Source organism: Prionailurus bengalensis, chromosome B3 (assembly GCF_016509475.1).
Source record: "Prionailurus bengalensis isolate Pbe53 chromosome B3, Fcat_Pben_1.1_paternal_pri, whole genome shotgun sequence".
NCBI classification, from domain to species: domain Eukaryota; kingdom Metazoa; phylum Chordata; class Mammalia; order Carnivora; family Felidae; genus Prionailurus; species Prionailurus bengalensis.
The window spans coordinates 37,353,125-37,372,390 of NC_057355.1; the positions used below are offsets into that span (position 1 = coordinate 37,353,125).

General features: G+C 41.4%; 1 protein-coding gene across 1 annotated transcript; it reads right to left on the reverse strand.

The window, feature by feature from the left end:
• Window positions 1-1,498: 1,498 nt before the first annotated feature.
• Window positions 1,499-18,483, reverse strand: FEM1B (fem-1 homolog B). Its single transcript, XM_043554065.1, has 2 exons — window positions 17,520-18,483; window positions 1,499-7,800 (listed from the first exon to the last, which is right to left on the reverse strand). Exons 1-2 carry the CDS (start codon window positions 17,765-17,767, stop codon window positions 6,165-6,167), a joined length of 1,884 nt encoding a protein of 627 aa, XP_043410000.1. The 5' UTR covers window positions 17,768-18,483; the 3' UTR covers window positions 1,499-6,164.
• Between the last annotated feature and the right edge of the window lie 783 nt (window positions 18,484-19,266).

Below are 19,266 nucleotides of genomic sequence, written 5' to 3' on the forward strand. Positions count from 1 at the left end.
GAGAGAGAGAACGAGAGTACATGAGTGGGGGATGAGCAGAGAGAGAGAAAACCCCAAGCGGGCTCTGCACTGTCAGTGAGGGAGCCCGACACGGGGCTTGTTCTCACAAACCAAAGCCGAAATCAAATCAAGTGTTGGATGCTTAACCAACTGAGCCACACAGGCGCCCCTCAGATAGATAAAAGAGGAGGAGGAGGAGGAGGAGGAGGAGGAGGAGGAGGAGGAGAAAAAGAAGAGAGAGAAGACATGGAAGGGAGAAGCCATAAAAGCATTAGAAGAAAACATGGGTAAAAAAGATTTATCATCTTGGAATGGAGACAACCTTATAAGCAAGATACAAAACTCAGAATCCATTTTAAAAAATTATAAATTTGGCTACATAAAAATGGAAACTTCTGATATAAAAGCAACTATATTCAAAGTCAAAAAACAAACTACAAACTGTGACATATGACAAAGAAAATTTCCCAAAACTTCCAAAGAATTTCTAACTAGTAAGAAAAAGACTACAACCCAAAAGCAAGCAAAAGAAATACAAATGGGCCGGTAAATATATGAAAGTGTCAACCCCATTCATAATAAAGGAACACAAATCAAAACCATGAAATACTATTTTTCATTAGCCACCTTGGCAAAAACTAAATGGTTAGATAAAATCTGATGTAAGAATATAGGTAGGTGGCAGGCAATTAAATGTCCTCTATCAAAATTCTAAATATTCAGTCACTAAACCAGAAATTCCAGTGCTAGGAATGAATCTGTTCTATGAACATAGTATATAAGGATGTTCACTGAAGCGTTATTTAGAATATCAATAAACTGAAAACCTAGAAGTCCAACAACAAGGTCTGGCTAAATAAATGTTAAGTCCACCCACAGAATTAAATCTATAAAGTTGCTTAAAAAAACAAAACAAAACAAAACAAAACTACACACCAAAATGAAAAAGCCTAAGATATAGTAAATGTAAAAGACAAGATGCAGAATAGAATAAGAAAAAGTCCATTTGCATTTTTTAAAAAAATGAAAAGGAGAAAAAAAACATATATGCACAGAAAAATTCTGGGAAGCTAGTCAAAAAAACTAGTAATAGTGACAGCCCTCTTAAGAGTCTAAATGAGAGGGAGGCAGGTAGAGATGAGAAGGGCATTGTTTTGTTTTGTTTTTTTACAATTTGAATTTTTCTTTACTATCTGAATTTTTTCCCCAGGCACATATAACTCTGACAACTCTTTTTTAAATAAATTCAACAAAAGATCATCTCAACTAAGGCACACTGAACAATAAAGACACAAACTGCAAGGCAGGGTTGGTTTTTTTTTTTCAAACATTTACTGAACACAAACACCGTTTTTTTTTTTCCTTTTACACAGCAATATTGTTAGTTTCAAATTAGCTGGGCTATTAGGACTGTCAATTGCCACGAAATTAAAAATGATTCTACATGTCAAACTCAAATAGACAATGTCATGCAATATAATCACTAACAGACCTCTGGTGCAGTCAGCAAGTTCACTATGTTTATTAAAGTCACGTAAATGGTTTGACAAAAGTGCACAAGAGAATGACATCACTGGTTTGTTATAAATCACAGTGAATTACTAGAATACAACAATGTAGTTCCTCGATGCAGAGGATTACAGGATGGGGTGAATATTATAAAGGATAGGATCTTTTCAACACATTAGGCCAGTCAGATTTTACTCCCCAACGATGTACCTCTGAAAAGAGTGGTTAGCAAAGCTGAGGGGTTTTCCTCATCTTTTCTCCTCCACCAATTACTAATAAGCCACAACAAAAAAAGCCATGCGCAAGTTTTACAACACCTGATAAAAGACAGATACAAAACCTTGTTTACTTCATCACTGGGCAAAGCTTGCATCTTTGCTCCTTCATTTTGCTGATTAGGCCACTCATCACATGACTCACCCCTAAATGAAAAGCTGTTAATAATTTAGCAATACTCACCCTGTACACACATCAAGATATACTCCCCATAACCATCAAGTCAATGTCCCTTCCCTGCACATTAACATAAATGAACACACCACAAACCTAGGACTAGAGACCACATTTACTTTACAGTTTTAAAAATTAATGTATCTACCATCACTATCAGTGGACTTATTCCAGATCCCCTATTTGGGAGAAAGGATGCTGTACGTACAACCCAGGCCATCTGAAGACTTGGGCAAGTCTGCCAGCCGTGTATGACAAAGCCCTGCAAGGTGCCATACGTACCTAGGAGCTTTCTACCTTCCAGAAAGGGTATCCAGAGCAGAGCTGTGTGTTTTCAGAGTGGAAATAAACACACAGCTTAACATCCTATGGACTGGTAACTTTCCATAGAGCAAAAGGCAGAGTTTTGTTTTCTTTAACCCATTTCAGTGTTACAGCATAGTCAGTGAGGAAAACAGAAGAGTCATCTGTACATAGATACTTGTGGCTAGACTAAAAAGGAACATTTAGGATTTTTACAGAAAATCTACCATAAAAACAAGCCCTTTCTACTTTTGTCCACCTACTCACTAGTTCAATCACTGGCTGCTTCTAAACCCAGAAGACTGTAACCCAAGGGCCAGCAACTCACCTCCTCACCGCGCCCCGTTCCCAAAAAGGAAAGTTGCTGCACGAGTAATCCAAAATGGTCCTATCCATAAAGTAGCTGCCTCAACTGCAGTGGAGACTAGTAACGGCTGTCATTCCCTTGGGATATGTAATTTGCAAAACCACTTGCCAGACACAGAGTTGATACTTAGGGAGCTGCACCCCCCTGAATCATTTGTTACTTCAAACAGCGCTATGGTACCTACCTAGGTTTCCCCTAATTATCGGTTATTAATCAACTAGTAGTACACTGAAACAAAACCCTTCCCAGAAACAAGAAAGACCAAAGCTTGCTTTTTTTGGCTCATTTGTTTGAAGTTCCCACGGCAAAGAACCTTAAGGTAGTGGGACTGTGGCCTGCTGGAGCAATCCAGAGTAGAGTGAAGAAAACCATGTGGTGTCAGAGTTCTCACAACAAAAATTTCCCCCTTCTTTAATCAATTGAGGGGATGGATTTGCTGCCCATTCCTTGAGTTGAAGAGTCACCTAAATTCAAGGGTTCAGTTTCACCAACTCTTATTTAAAAACGGAAAACCCACCTAAGTTTCACCTCATTTGCCCAGATATCCATCCTCCTGGGCCTCTCGTTCAACCAAATTTATAGGCCAATTACTGAGCAAGACAAAGAAGTTTTGACTGAATTTGTAATATTATCAAGGAAGACTTACGATCCGAAGCATACTTCTACAAATAATAAACAGAAAATGACAAAAGTGGCTGGAAAATGGAGACAGCCTGGAGTTCTCATGAGCTGAGATACAGAACTATTGACCTTTCTTACAGATTTATTTTCCTAAAAAAATAATAATAATAATAATAATAATAATAAATTTTTTAAAACACACAAAACATTTAAGCTTGGGAAGGATTTGGCTAAACATACTTAAAATAATTCTACCAAAAACAAATAAAACAGGCATGTAGATCACTTGTTTCAAGAATGGTTTTATACAGATGTTTCACAATACATATTTGGATTTATTTTACAAGACAGAATTAGATCCTTAGCAATGGAGTGCACAACATACTACGACACTACAGTAGAAAAGTATGTTACCATTAGCAGAGCTCACAGTTTTTTCCCACTGTCTTCACACTCTCTCTCCAACCTTGTCGGCACTCCAGTCAGCAGCTGCGCTCTCCAGCATGCATCCCTTCTCAAAAGCACTGTCATTAAATTTTGATGTCTGAATATGTACATATAATCATCATCCTCATTTTATGAATACGTATGATCTAAAAGAGTGCTGGTCCTGGGTAGCCAGAGGGATGGTTTTTAAAACATGCAACATTATCTGATATTTTAAGTTTTGGTGTTTAAAAATCATACACATTCATAATGGAACCAACTGAATACCAAGTATCATAGCCATTCCTCAGACTGTCAGAGACACAGGCCTTGAAGTCTGAAAGATACAGGGTCTGACCTAAGCTGTGGAAAAGGTGTGATTCACTCACCTTGAGGACGTGCATGTTCTCTTTCAGGCCACGAGAGTTGCCAAGAGCAAGGTACAGTATTTCCTTGATTTGCACCGGAAGGATCATCAAGGCCAGTAACTTTCAAATTAGGGCTCTTTCAAGTATCTCCCTTCAAACCATCCTGAAAACCCTCCTTGCAAAGACCTCAGGTTAGGAAAACAGAAATATATTACCATGACAGAATTTGCCATCAAAACGTTTGTTCCTAGCTGAAACAAGAGCATGAAGTAGAACTACAGTGGCCACAAAGGTATCTTGCATCCTTAGGGGAAAAAGTTCTTAAGGTTCCCCCCCTTCCAATCCCTCCCACCCTTCAAACTATTTCATTTTGTGGGGTATCTTTTATTTAAGGCCCTAGGTGCTAATTTTGGCTTGGTCATTTATGCTTTATACTGTTTCAACTGCAACCTTTCTCTTATACTTCACCAAACAATATGCAGACATAAAATGCTCATTGAAACCATACAGATTTAGGGTTTCTTTGTTTTTGTTTTTGTTTTTTTTTTTAGTTTATAGCTGATGTTACAGCATCATAATGCTTTTCATTAACGAAAAAAAAGCTGGTCTTCACTTACAGTACCATGCACTACGAGTAGCTAAGGCATTCATTTGGCACTAGAGAGAAAAAATACAGATATAGCTCATTTTACTTTATCATTTTTTAACATCGATAGAAATAGAAATAGGTGTATACCCTTTACTTGAATTTCTGTGATGCTTAAAAGATAATCACAGAATACTCTTTTAGTCTGACACTTAAAATGCTGCCATCAAAACAAAACAAAACAAAACAAAAAGACCTCTGCACAGCCTATCAGAATCAGTGACATTTTGTGGTTGAACTTTCAGCTCTCAGACAGAAATACCATCCAGACAGCATTGCAAATTACTTTATCATCAAAAACATTTCATTTCCTATACCACACTAGTGATTTTTCTACTAATTATAAGGGACAAAGTAAAGAAAGTGAAAAAATTAAAAACATCCTTGTTCCTTTTCATCCATCATAAACACCTTATGAGGGGGGCACAAACAGTGCCCTCTGGAAAAGTAGTTTCCAATTTTTAAAAGAGACCACACAGGAGGAAAGGGAGAAAGGGACAAAAATAGAAGGTGTAACTATATTGTGACAATTTGTTTCATAAGAAAACACAGTATTCATAATTTTTACATGTCTGTGAGCTGAGTTCAAATGCAGGCTGCTGCAATTTAGAGAAGTTACCTTAAAACAGAGACCAAAGAATTTTAGAATTTAAGCCTGACGGCAAAGAGTCCATCGATATTCTCTGAAAAATTGCTTTAAGACTATTATTCCTTTGTGTGTACCACCCAGCATAATGCAATAATTCCAATGGATTTAACTTGATACATTTATAACTATTATGAAATTAGCACATTTTCAGATTAATCTGCAGTTGTATTTTTTGAAATCCTCCTGATGTTACGATGTGCCGTATCACTCCGCATAAATATTGGAAGAGCAAAACCTACGTGCAGCAGTTGGGCACACGCAGAACACCGGGGTATCCCATTACTCTTATGGTCCTTTTTAGTTGTTCTTCTTCATGAAATCCTCAAAACTGCTGCAAGGATAACACGCTGACACAGGCTTAACAGAAATACTTTTGTAGGCAGTTTTTAAAACATTGACTTCAAATCATAAACGTCCCTTGTTACATAAAATATTTTATATTCATTCCTTAAAAAAAAATACAAATGTCAAATCATTATGTTGTACACCTGAAACTAATATAATGTATCTCAATTATACTTCAATTAAGAAAGAAAGAAAGAAAGAAAGAAAGAAAGAAAGAAAGAAAGAAAGAAAGATTAAGTGACCAATATCCAGACACCTTAGATTATAGTTACACCTAAACAATGTGGCGTTGTTTAAAGTGTATTTGAGATCAGTCAACATCATGAGGCAAAAAGACCAAATACAGAACTAAGGAAGGATGGGTAGGGAGGAAGGGTAATGGAAAGAAAAGCAGAATTTATGAACACATAATTCTATTGTCTGTGATTAAAGTCCTTTACTTTTTAGCACCACATTAAACGATTTTACATATCCAGTCACTTAATGAAATCCAACAAACTCTTCAAGAGTTCTGGGGATCTGGTCTTGGTAGTTAATGTCATTAGCCCGAACTGCTCGGGCAGCCAGGCACTTGAGACTCATCTTCATTTGAGTTTTAAGTAGTATTTCAGATACCCCAGTTGTACTTTTGTCTAGCGGAGTCTTATTCTGTTTATTGGTCATGTCAGTGTGGGCGCCAGCTTCAACCAGGCTGATGATGATAGAGTGCAAGGTTAAAAAATCACTGATGGGCCTGTTGTACTGAACGATGATGTGAAGGGCACTGTTCCCCTCGTTGTCTACTGCATTCACCTCGGCACCACAGTCCAGCAGGAGCTTTGTGACAAGTGCATTTGGAAAGCTGCAGACATCATTGGTGTGGAAATCATCAACCGGGGTGTTCGAGTTGACAGCTAGATGCAGCAGGGTGAAACCTTCCCGAGTTCTGGGATCCAGGTGAATCAGGTTGTAGATCTGCTTGTTAATTTTGCACTGATCTTCTTCACTGCACTGTGTTTTGGTGGAGATGCACACTAAATACAGAAAGGTATAGAGATTACATTCATAATTGTCCATAGCATTGTGGACATCAGCATCTGGAATATTTTTTACTCTGTTCATACTTTGTTCTATTTCCAAAACACTGCATCTCAAAACACATTCTATGTCTGGGGCCTTCACAGTTTCATTCAAATGTATCATCTGTGAGAAAACTTGAGCGAATCGAAGAAGATCCTTGTGGGTATTCCGGTTACCTTTCTGTCTCAGGTGCAGGGCGTGCAGCCACAACTTGATACACTGTTCGAATTCCATGTTATCCGCATAAACGGCTCCCCTGTAAATGATGGGATGGGAAACATCAATATTGTCAGCACCTAAAATCCGTTCCCGAACTATAAGGCCTTCCATGTGAAGAGCATCTCTGTCTTGCCGAATGGATTCCAGTTCCTGAGGATTTCTACATTCAGTTCTATTCCCATAAGCATGGATTGGTGGGAGGACCTCTTTCTCCAGAATGTTATCACCATCTTGAAACCTCTCCAACATGGCTAAATATAAATAGTGGTACGTCTTCATGATGTCATAGTTCTCGCGGTCATTTGCAAAGGAGGCACCCAAGAGTTCCAGAGCTTCAATCCGACTTCTTCGGTCGCAATCAGCATGAGAGAGTAACAGTTCGACGACATCGGCTTTACAGCTTTCGGCAGCTACTTTTAATGGCGTCATCCCATGGCCGTTCACTACTATAGCAGCACGCCATTTTATCAGCTCTTTCACAATATCTATGTGCCCGGCTTCAGCTGCAAAGTGCAAGGCTGTGGCTCCACAATGTGCTTTAGCATTGGGATCGGCACGTTGTTCTAAAAGGTATCTGACCACGTCAGTGTGTCCCTTGTACGCTGCAATCATCAGGCAGGTGTTGTCGTATTTGTTGGCAATGCTGATGTTGGCATTATTTTCAACCAAGTATTTCACAATGTCCAGTCTGCCATCAAAGCATGCTGCCCGCAGGGGGGTCGAGTTAGTTACTGTGGTGTGGTTCACGTTGGCTCCATGGCTGACTAGAAGTTTAACAACTTCAAAATGTCCAGCTCCTGCTGCACACCACAGAGCAGTGGCGCCATCAATCACATACCTGTTCGTGAAAAGAACAAACCATCAGAAAATGGAGGCCACGTGCCCTGAGAAAAGTTTAAAGAATGTATTCGTTTGCACTGACCAAAACCCTCAATCTACAGAATGCAAATAAAGCGTTAGTTTGTGTGAAAATAAAATCAGGTGACTTAAGTCAAGCATGTTGCATTGTGCTTATTATACCCTGTATAAGCTCAATAAATGTTAGCTATCTATTACTGTTATTACCAACGTATATAACCCTAAAAACAAAAATCACCAACTTTTTACTAGCAAAAGTAAATAAATTTCAGAAAACACAGAGGCAATGTACGGAGGCTCGTAACTTCTTTACCACCCAGTTGATGCACTGGCTCTTAAGAAAAAGCATGTTCCTCCTTCCCAGGATCCCTCACGGACCAGAGTTTCTCTCTATATGTCAGTAAGAAAGCTACCCTAATCCCTATACTGACGCTGTGTTAGAAAACTGCTTTAGGAAAACACGGATTTAAGCAGATAACTTTTTCCTAAGATTATCTGAGCTAATCAAATATATACCTCTACCACAGCAGTGAGAATGAAAAACTTCCCGCTCCATACAATATGGAAGGATCACATAAACATAATGCTGAGCAAAAGTCAACCAAACATAGTACATGTTATATTACTACATGTATATACCTATCTGTAGTGTTGGAAGTCAGAAGGACACTGTTTACCTTTAAGGGGAGTAGAGAGTGGGAGAAAGCACAAAAGGAACTTTATTAAACGAGTATGTTCCCTTTCTGAAAAAACACGTTCAATTAGTGCATTTCTCTCTGTTATACTCCAATTTAAAAGTCTCTGGGGCGCCCTGGGTGGCTGGGTCACTTATGCGTCTGACTTCGCTTCAGGTCATGATCTCAGTTCGTGGGTTCGAGCCCCGCATTGGGCTCTGAGCTGGCAACTGAGAGCCTGGAGCCTGCTTCAGATTCTGTATCTCCCTCTCTGCCCCTCCCCTTGCTCACGCTCCGTCTCTCTCTTTCAAAAATAAATAAATAAAAAGAAGTCTCAAGGGGTGCCTGGGTAGCTAGCTCAGTGGGTTGTGCTAACTCTTGATTTCAGCTCAGGTCATGATCTCACAGTTCATGGCATCGAGCCCCAAGTCTGACTCCACATGGATCATGGAAACTGCTTAAGATCCTCTCTCTCCCTCAGCCCCTCCCCGGTTTGTGCGTATGTGCGTGCACATACAAGCTCTCTCAAAAAATAAAAAAAAAAATTTTTTAAATGTAAAAGTCCTAAAGATATGCATGTATATATGTGCGTACATTAGGGGTTTATGTATGTTCTTCAACAAAATCACTGGGGGAAAATATTAAGGGCAGGAAACAATTAGCATTTTCCTAAAAACAAGTGGGCATCTTCCCTGACCTTCAGTCTGTGCTTGCACTTTTTGGCTTCATAGTCACCACTTACTTATTGCCTCATATACACTAGGTTCACTACTTACATAAAATCAGACGTGCAAGGAGGCCAATCTTGTCGATCTGTCTACCTTCAATTTTTCCCCAACCTCAATTTCTCAACTTTTTATCGCGTTACTAAGCATCAGCCCTAAAAAGTAGATTTTTGCTACAGATACTTACATCTACTGTGCTTGAACCACTAAAATAAGTATACTTGGAAGTGTTAAGGAAAAAGATCAAACAAAAGCAGTATTTACTAGAGTTAAGAATCTATACTAAAACCTCACTGCTGAGCTCCTCACTGTACAGCCTTATGTTATAACACAGGTCAAATTATATCGTCCATGAAATGGAAGAGTATAATTCCTCTGGTATAATGAAAACATCATAGTTTAACTCCAATTAACAACACCCCCAAGACACCATCGGTCTGTTGTTTCTGCTGAAAACAAAAGACCCACTTTATAACAATTCAGGCAGTTACTTCTTCACTTTCAAGTGACACAAAATGACACAAAAGTCTTCTAACAAGGACTTATGCAGTTACCTATGGGAAAGGGGTAGGACTGACTGGGAAGAGGCTTAAAGCTGCTGGAAATGTCCTATATCTTCACCTGGGTAGTGGCTACATGGGTGGATATTTAGGGCAAAAAAACTCACCAAAGTGCACACTTAAGATCTGTGCCTTTTACTGTATGGAAGACAAACCTCGAAAAAGAAAAAACCAGGTTTCTGAAGTTTCTTTTCTAAATTTTATTTTTTGTAAGTGCCATTTGTTAATTGATTTTTTAAACTAAACTGGAAGTCCAAAAAAGAAGACAAAACATCAGTGATGGTTTTAATGGCTGCCAACCGTACCTTTTGCAAACAATTCAGTAAAATTAAAATTAACATTTTTAGTGTCATGATTATACGAAGTTCAAAAAATTTTTCTTTCACTACCAAAAAAATATCATTTGTGACAGCATCAGAAAATATCAGTACCTAGTAATAAATCTAATGAAAAATATATAAGAGTTCTACACTGAAAACTACAAAACATTCCTGAGATAAATTAAAGGTCTAAATAAATGGAGAAATATTCCATGTTCATAGTTAGAAGACTCAATAGTGTTAAGATGTTAATTCTCCACCAAAATGATATATAGAGTCAATGCATTCCAACCAAAATCCCAGCAGGGGTGGATGAGAGAGACAGTGTGGTGTGTGTGTGTGTGTGTGTGTGTGTGTGTGTGTGCGCGCGCGCGCGCATGCGGGCATAGCCACACATGTAGAGATTGACAAATTAATCCTAAAAGGAATACAGAAATGCAATGGACCTAGAACAACCAAGAGGATCTTGAAAGGAAAAAAAAAGGGCAACTACAGTAATTAAGATAATGTGTCACTGGCACAAGGATAGACAAGTGTATCAATAGAACAACAACAACAAAAAATCCAGAAGTAGATTCACACACATAGTTTTTTAATTAATTTTATTTTATTTTAATCTTTGAGAGAGAGAGCACGCACAAGCAGAGGAGGAGAAGGAGAGGAAGAGAGACAGAATTTCCAGCAGGCTCCACGCTAAGCAGAGCTCAATCCCACAACCCTGAGATCATGACCTGAGCCGAAATCCAGAGTCGGACACAACTTTCTGAGCCACCCAGGCGCCCCATAGTCTCTTGATTTATGACAAAAGTTCCACTGAAAATCAGGTAGAAAGTATGGTCTCTTTTTAAAAAAATGGTCCTAAAGCAACTAAGTATCTGTATGGGAAAAACACTATGCATAAAAATCAGAAGTGGCATACATCTAAAGCAAAACAATAAAAGCTTCTAAAAAAAAAAAAAAAAAGACTATCTTAATGACCTTGGAGTTAATGACCATTTCTTAAACAGAATGCAAAAAAAGCACTAATCATAGAAAAAACTGATTTATTTGACTTCATTAAAATTAAGAACTTCAATTCACCAAAAGATATTGTGAAGAAAGTGAATATGCGGTCCACTCACTGGGAGAAGATATTTCCATTAAATGTATTTGACAAATCAATAAGAAAAGGCAAACAACCTAACTAAAAAATGGGTGAAAAGACTAAATGAGTACACTTCACAAAAGAAGATAGTCAAGTGACCAATAAACATATGAAAAAAAATGTTCAAGATAATTACTCACGAGGGAAATGCAAATTAAAACCAGGAGTCACCAATACACAGCCACCAGAATGGCTAAAATTAGTAAGACTGACATGATAATACTAAGTGTTGGTCAGGATGTGAAGCAACTCAAACTCTCATAGCTGGTAGGAATGTAATGTTTCCAGCCACTCTGGAAAAACCGTTTAGCAATACACCAACCCCATGACCCAGCAATTCTACTCCTTGGCATGTAACTGAAGAGAAATGAACACGAATATCCACCAGTGAAGACATTTACATTAAAATGGTCATAGCAGCTTTATTTGTAGAAGTCAAACACTGGAAACACCTACGATATCTGGTGCAGAATAAGCTGCCATAGGTTCATACAATGGAATACTACAGAGCATAAAAAAAACCCATACATGCAACTACACAGATGAATCTCATAGTGATGTGTTAAGCAAAAAAAGAGACAGATGAGTATACTGTATGATTCCCTTTACAGGAAGTTCAAATATAGGCAAAACTAATATATTATAATAGAAGTCAGAATAATCTTTACTTCTGAGAAGGAAAAGGAGAGGAACTGATGGAGAAAGGGCACAAGGGAAACTGAATGATTAAAATGTCCTGCATACTGATCTAGAAGGTGTTTACATGGATGTAAACATATTAAAATTTTATCACATTGTATAGTTACATTTTTTTTTTATTTTTAAGTTTACTCATTTATTTTGAGAGAGAGAGCGAGCAGGGGAGGAGCAGAGAGAGAATCCCAAGCTGGCTCCTCACTGACAACACAGAACCTGATGCCGAGCTTTAACTGACGAACCAAGAGATCATGACCTGAGGCCAGATGGGAGTCAGATGCTTAACCAGCTGAGCTACCCAGGTGCTCCTATCCACTTAAACTTTATGCACCTTACTAGATATTATACCTTAACTAAAAATATGCATAATTAAAAACAAAAATGAGACACAATTAAAGAAAAACAGTTTAAATGAACAAAAATAGCTAATAAATATTTTCGATGTGCCAAGCACTCACTATATTAAGTACTCAACATGCAATGTATCTCATTCAATCCTCACAATGCCCTCCTCCCAGTAACCCTACGAGGTCAATATTATTATGCTCATTTTACAGATATGTAACTAAAAGGTTTATAGGAGATTGAAACACAATATTACTCTAGAAACTATAAAATGCATCAAACGTAAGGAAACATAACACATGACATTGTTCAAACACTTAACTTTAAAAAGCATTTTGAAACTGATGATTAGTCTATCAAAAATGAATACATAGTTAATATATAGTTACATTTACATAGTTAAATGTTTTCTCACACTTTATTATTTTTTTTAATGTTTATTTTTGAAAGAGAAAGAGACAGAATGCAAGCGGGGGAGGGGCAGAGAGAGAGACACACAGAATCTGAAAAGGCTCCAGGTTTCGAGCTGTCAGCACAGAGCCCAACGCAGTGCTGGAGCTCACGAACTGCGAGATCATGACCTGAGCCAAAGTCAGACGCTTAACCGACTGAGCCACCCAGGCGCCCCAGTTCCCTTGCACTTTAAAAATACACTTTCTGTGGTGCAGCCTAACCATTTCCATTTTTTCCATATAACGATGTGACAGAAGCCTCAAGAAAGTTTCAATTATCTATTTTTATTGAGGCAATTAAAATTTTTAAATAGTTTAGGACAGGGGCATCTGGGTGGCTCAGTCAGTCTGAGAATCCAACTCTTGATTTTGGCTCAGGTTGTAGGATCAAGCCCCACATCGGGCTCCTTGCTGAGCATAGAGTCTGCTTGAGATTCTCTCTCTCTCTCTCTCTCTCTCTCTCTCTCTCTCTCTCCTCTCTCTCTCTCTCTCTCTCTCTCCCCATCTCCCCCTCCCTCTGCCCCTCCCCCCACTCACTCACTCTAAAATAAATCTTAAAAAATTTTTAATAAATAAATAGTTTAGGACAAAATATTCACTGCAGAATGTATTACAAAATGACCAGTCCTTCAGAAACACTAGCCTTAGTAAATTTTGCATTTCTACATCTAAACAAAAAATTAAACAGATTAAAGGGAATTACAAGCCTAAAATCTATGACGTTCCTTTGTCCATAAAATTCAGCTGAAATTATGAGCACAAACTGCCTCAAAACAACATACCAAACACATTTATAACAGAAAATAAAAATATAATAAAATTAACGCAATATGTACTTAGTCCATATGGGAGAAGCACTATAAAACAATGATCTTTCTAGACTCAGTCCAAACTGCAATGCAAACTCCCTATTATGTATTTCATTTTAAAAATCAAGAAACCGGGGCACCTGGCTGGCTCAGTCGGTGGAGCGTGCGACTCTTGATCTTGGGGTCGTGAGTTCGAGCCCCATGTTGGGGATAGAGATACATAAAAAAAATAATAATAATAAAATTAAGTAAGTAAATACATAAATATCAGGAAACTAAATCTGACATTCACCTTTTTAAACAAAATGTACACACACACCAGATGACAGAAATATTTCACAATAAAAGATAACATTTCTGATCACAAAACTAAACTCAACTATTTCCTGGTTCAATTTGAAATAAAAATGTCTGGTTCAAGCATTTGAAAAGGAAATAAAAATTCATTAAATGTAAATGATCAATACTTTATTTTAACCAAAGTCCTTAAAATCATTTACTAGATCAAGTGCAGTTTCTTAAAATATATACTCCCCAACAATGACTTTTAAATGAAGTCAAATGATGATGTGCCCCTCATGCCTGCCCTCTACCAGGACATGGAAAGTATTAGTACTAGCACCGACTTTAAAATAAGAGAACTCAACAAAAAGCCTCAGAATTCCCAGCGGTCCTGTTCTCCTTCCCGTCCATGTCAGCAAACCTCTTTTAGCATAAGGGTTCCCCACAAACTCTGGCCCAGAGCTGGCGGTGGGCCCTAGGAACTCAGGCCAACACACTATTCCATGGTCACATGACACCTCACCTCTGTTCTGTTCCATTTCTGTAACATTCTTAATAGTTTTCCATTCTCCAACTAAAGGTTCTTTCATTTCCACTCAAGTAATTTTTCTTGACTACTTGTCTGTCAATTTTAGTCTTCGCATATTAAGCCATGAGTAAAATAATCTCAAATGTTCCTCCTAAAAATATGAACAAGGGCTCAAATATCACCATGGGGCTTGATCTAGGTAGGTGTAGGTAGTCCCTTCCTCCTTGAGACTCTATTATGAATCCACTTTAGTTTCCTAAGGTATAATAGAAATTTTTAGGCAGAACATAGACTTAAAAATAACTTTTTTAAATAAGATATTTAATGTCTCTCTTTCTCTCTCACACACACACACAATACATACTATATCAAACCCATAATCACATAGATAACCGTTGCTTAGAATGAAGAAGTGAAACTTAAAAAAAAAAATCGAGCAAATAACAGAATAATGAACAATCTGACAAAAAATTGTGAAGATGGTACACAAGTGACCAAAAACTAGGAAACACTAATCTAGCTCAGCACACAGAGAGAACCTGCTAGTCCCCACCTGGCCATGGTTCTCAAGTGCCAATGGAACCTAAGGGGGGATTTTAGCTAAGTACTTCTCAAAAAGCCAGCCCCCAACAGATGAGTGAGCTTCATATTGTTAACACCGCATTCAGGCCATTTTCACAATGTCTGGAATGAGTGCAAAGTGAAATCATGACATTTGCAAATAACACTCTTTTTTATCTAGTTCTGAAATGCCAAAATGACGGGAATAAACTGCAAAATCTCAGAGTGCTGTGAGTGGGCAGAAAGGTGGCCATGAACTTCAATTCTCTCTCGTTAATTAATTAATTGGTAAGCTCCTCAAACGTAGAAACCTTGCATTTTTTTCTGTATCCTCCACAGAAGATGTAATAAATAGGGCTAGGCCCACTGCGGGCATTTAATAAATAAAATTCTCCACTGCCTTTGCATAGCAGCCAAGAAATTCATAATTGTAACAATCCACAAACCAAAAAGGCAGACTGAAGAACAGAAAGAACGCTTGGCCAAAATCTCAAACGCAGAACCGCTCGCAACTACAGCCTCACCAATCCGACTCGCTGTTTCCCACAAGGGTCATCAAAATCTGGCCTCCACCTCTCTCCAGTCTCCCACAATCTCTTCTCAATTTCCCCAGCTTGAATCCCTTCCTATGACCACACTGAAACACACTGAAACACTGGTCACTGCAAGTTCGCCAGGCTGTTGCCTCTCTCTCTCACTTCTTTTAAGATCCAACTCTGACATCACCTTACCCAGGAAGCCTTCTCTGATTCCCCCAGGCAAAGCTGAGCACTTCCTCTTCTCGTACTCCCTCAGCAGTCCCAAAGACTTCTAAAACTCTAAATGGCAAGGCACCTGTAATTATTCATTTATATAGCTATTTGTGTCTCCCCCGCTAGACTGTCTTCCCCCACAGTGGGAACAGTACGTTACTCACCTCTGCATACCCAATCCCTACCACAGGCCTGGCAAACGGGAGTTCAGTAAGTGTTTGCCCACTGAACTCCTTGATTTTACTGGCCGGGGGAGAACGCCGGGCAAGATACACTACTATACAGGCTCAGTGCTGTATTTCTAGTCATTTCTAGTCATTTCAAGTTCTTTTGATTCCATCTCAAAATACCTTTCTCTTTGATAGTTAAGGAAGACAGCAGTAAGCAAAGCCTTTCCAAATACTTTAGGAAACTATTTTTTCTCACCACTATTCTCCCCTCTTCGCAACAGGCCTCAGCAAGTTCCTTAGCTGTGGTGTTCCCAGGAGCTGTTATATCTCAATGAATGCATGCACCTATACAACTGGAATGGTGCTGGAAGTTCAGGGGCCATTCTGTGGCACTTCTCCAGGTATCGGAAAGGCTGTGGGAATGCAGGGAGTTATAGAAAGGACACAGAAGCCAGTAAGGGAAAGCAAACATGAATCAGGTTGCCATCTTTCATCAACAGGAAGAAGACCATCTCCTGAATGTCTAGGGAGGTGGCACCGTAGATTAACCACCAACACAGGCTATCGTTTCATTAAAATGTAATACTCTAAAATATTTTCTTCTCATCTAAAACAGAAGAAAAAGCTTTTATTATTTAAACGTAAAAAAGAATCAACCAAAATTCAACAATGCCCTAGTCATCACCAAGAAGTGTTTTTTCAATGCGGTTTTAACCAAGCAGTTCTCAATCACCAAAACTAAAGATACGTATCTTTGTACTTGGACCACATCCACCTCAAAAAGAAAAAAAAAAAAAAAAAAATGCTAGAATGGCTCATATACTGGCACAAAAGTCAACAAATACAAATGCAATCAATGAAGTTTGTAATCTGTAAAACACTTTATAATCATCCAGCACAGCAGACACTGTCAAACCTGACAATTCTGCGTTAACTATTATCACACCCCAAAAATATGTACAATTAGACCTAAAAACCAAACTTTAACTTCGACAATATGAATTTAACTCCCCATCTCAAAGAAGAGCAAACAATCAAGTTTCCTCACAATATCACAAGATAACGTATATTAACAATGGCATCAGCTGCTATACCAGGCCCAGGGCCATTTTTGCAGCCAACAGCTCTACCTCGAGGAACGTGGAAGAGTCAGAATCATGTCTTGGGATGTCTGGCTGCCCGACGACCCCTCCAGACGCTGGAGTTCTAGGCGCTTATTTTGACATGAAGGCCCCAGCAACCTGCCTGAAGGGACCATCACTTCAAGGAGTAAAAACAGGGTGACCAACTAAGTCATCAAACAGAAGTCTTCGATGTTAATTGCCGACCGCGTTAATTTCTGCTCTCGGTTCCGACCCCCACCATCGACAAAGGTAAAACCTGGAAAGGTGCACCTCCTCCATACTACTTGACCACAGACTCTCTAGTGGAGAAGAATACCGATTAGATATCAAGACAGAGGTGTGGCTATTTACGCACAGAGGAGAGGGAATGAGGGGTAGGGACCGAGGAGGATGAGCAACACACGGGATGAAGTATTAGCCCTGGAAGATGAAGTGGTCATTAATGCGGCAGGAGGATGCACAGAAAGGAAGCAGTGATACCTCTAGGAAGAGAGAGTGGAGGCGGGGGGAGCGGGGGGCTCTCGGAGCGCTTGGAGAGGATTTGGGATGTACCTACCCGTCGAAGCGGACGGTGCCCGTCTGCTGAGTCTGCACCCGGTAATGTTCTAACAGCAAGCGCACCACCTTGGCGTGCCCATTGCGGGCCGCGATGATGAGGGGCGTGGAGCGCTGCCCTCCCTGCTGGCTGACATAGCCCAGCAGATAGCGGATGTCGCTTTCAGACCGGTTGAGAAGCAAGGCGGCCAGGGTCAGCACCTTGCCCTCGCTGGCCGCCTTGTATACATAGCCAGCCAGGCCCTCCATGGCCGCCGCCAACTCCAACACCCGTTTGGTCGCCACCGCTGCTGCTGCCTTGCGCCCCCGGAGGCCGCGTTCGCCAGCGCTTCAAACCTGGGCCCTCACAGCCCATTCAACAGGGCGCCGTCGCCGCCGCCGCGCCCAGGCAGCAGCGCGGCCCGGGGAGGGCGGAGACGCAGAGGTGGCCGAATGCCGCAGGGGGCACGTCCGCGACCCGGTCCGGGCAGGGAGGAGGGCGGTCAGGGCCGCCCCCAAGGCCCTAGGCGCCGGCCCTGGGCCGAGGGGATCTCCATGGCGGCCGCCGCCCTGGGCCTCAGGCCGGACCCCTCCTTCCTGCGGGCTGCGACAGGCGCGTGCCCGAGCTACGGGTCGCCGGCGAGGTCCCTAGAGGACCGCTCGCGCCCCGGATGGCGAATGGTGGGCGCGTCTCCCTCGCCCCGGCCCGCCGGGCCTCGGGCCTGGAACCTCCTCGGCCTCCGCCTCCGCTCTGCGTCCTCCCCAGCTGGAGGAAACCCGCGGGCCCTCGCCCACCACAGCTCCGAAGGGCCAGACGCAGCCGAAGGCTTCGGAGCTCCACGCCTGGGGGGGGGGGGGGGGGGGGGAGCCCTCCAGAGCGAGGCGGAACGCTCCCGCGGCAGCAGCCCCCGAACTCGGGGCGGGCAGGAAGGCGCGCCTCCGCAGACTGGGCCGGGAGGGGGAGGGTGCGAGCGGGAGGGACGGTTAAGCCGGGTGTCTCCTCCAAAGCCGCCCGGCCGGCAAACGAGGCCTCGCTGAAGAAAGGTTCTACTGCGCCAAGTTGGCCCATCCCCAATTCGGGCCTGAATGTCCTCGTTGCCCTTGACGCCTGGAGCCTCCTCCTCGCCCCCACGCGGCCCAGGGGCTCCCCAGCAGGGAGAGGGACAGAGTCGGGGAGTTGAGGCGATACCACCGGTGGGCTAGGGGGCCCGTCCGGTTTTACCATAGACGGTGCGGGACTCCTCTCTGCCCTGATTGGGGACCCAGGGAAGGGGGGTTGCACGCACCCGACAGGGTCCGTTTTAAGAAAAGGGTGGCGTCTCTGAGCCCCCGAAACGTGAGAGGACTTGGGAGCTGGCACCAGGCTCGGAGACAAGATTGGAATTCCGGCCTATCCCTCCAGGAGAGGGGGATTAAGTGAGGAGGGGTAGGGGAGCTGCTCCCGCGGTGGAAAGGGTGGAAAGGGACGAGGTGTCTGGAAGGAAGGCGAGGACTGTATTCAGACCGACCAGGACTCTGATCCAGAGTCTGACAGAACCTCCGTTTTCTCATATACCTCTCAGGATTGTTCAGATTTGAAAAGCTCATTTATCTGACGAATACTAGAGATCTACGCGCCAGGTTCTGCTTGGCACTAGAGATTCAGTGATAGACATAGTGCCTTCCCTTCTGGGGCTTGTGTTGTTGTGGGGAAGACAGACAATGAACGAGTAAGCGAATACTAGACGAGACTGGTTGAGTCAGTATCACTCATGGGGGTGAGTTGGGGG

Coding starts and splice junctions, on each gene's coding strand:
- FEM1B (XM_043554065.1), bottom strand. CDS start 17,767: ATGGAGGGCCTGGCTGGCTATGTATACAAGGCGGCCAGCGAGGGCAAG. Junction 7,801..17,519: donor GGCACCGTCCGCTTCGACGG/GTAGGTACATCC, acceptor TTTCACGAACAG/GTATGTGATTGATGGCGCCA.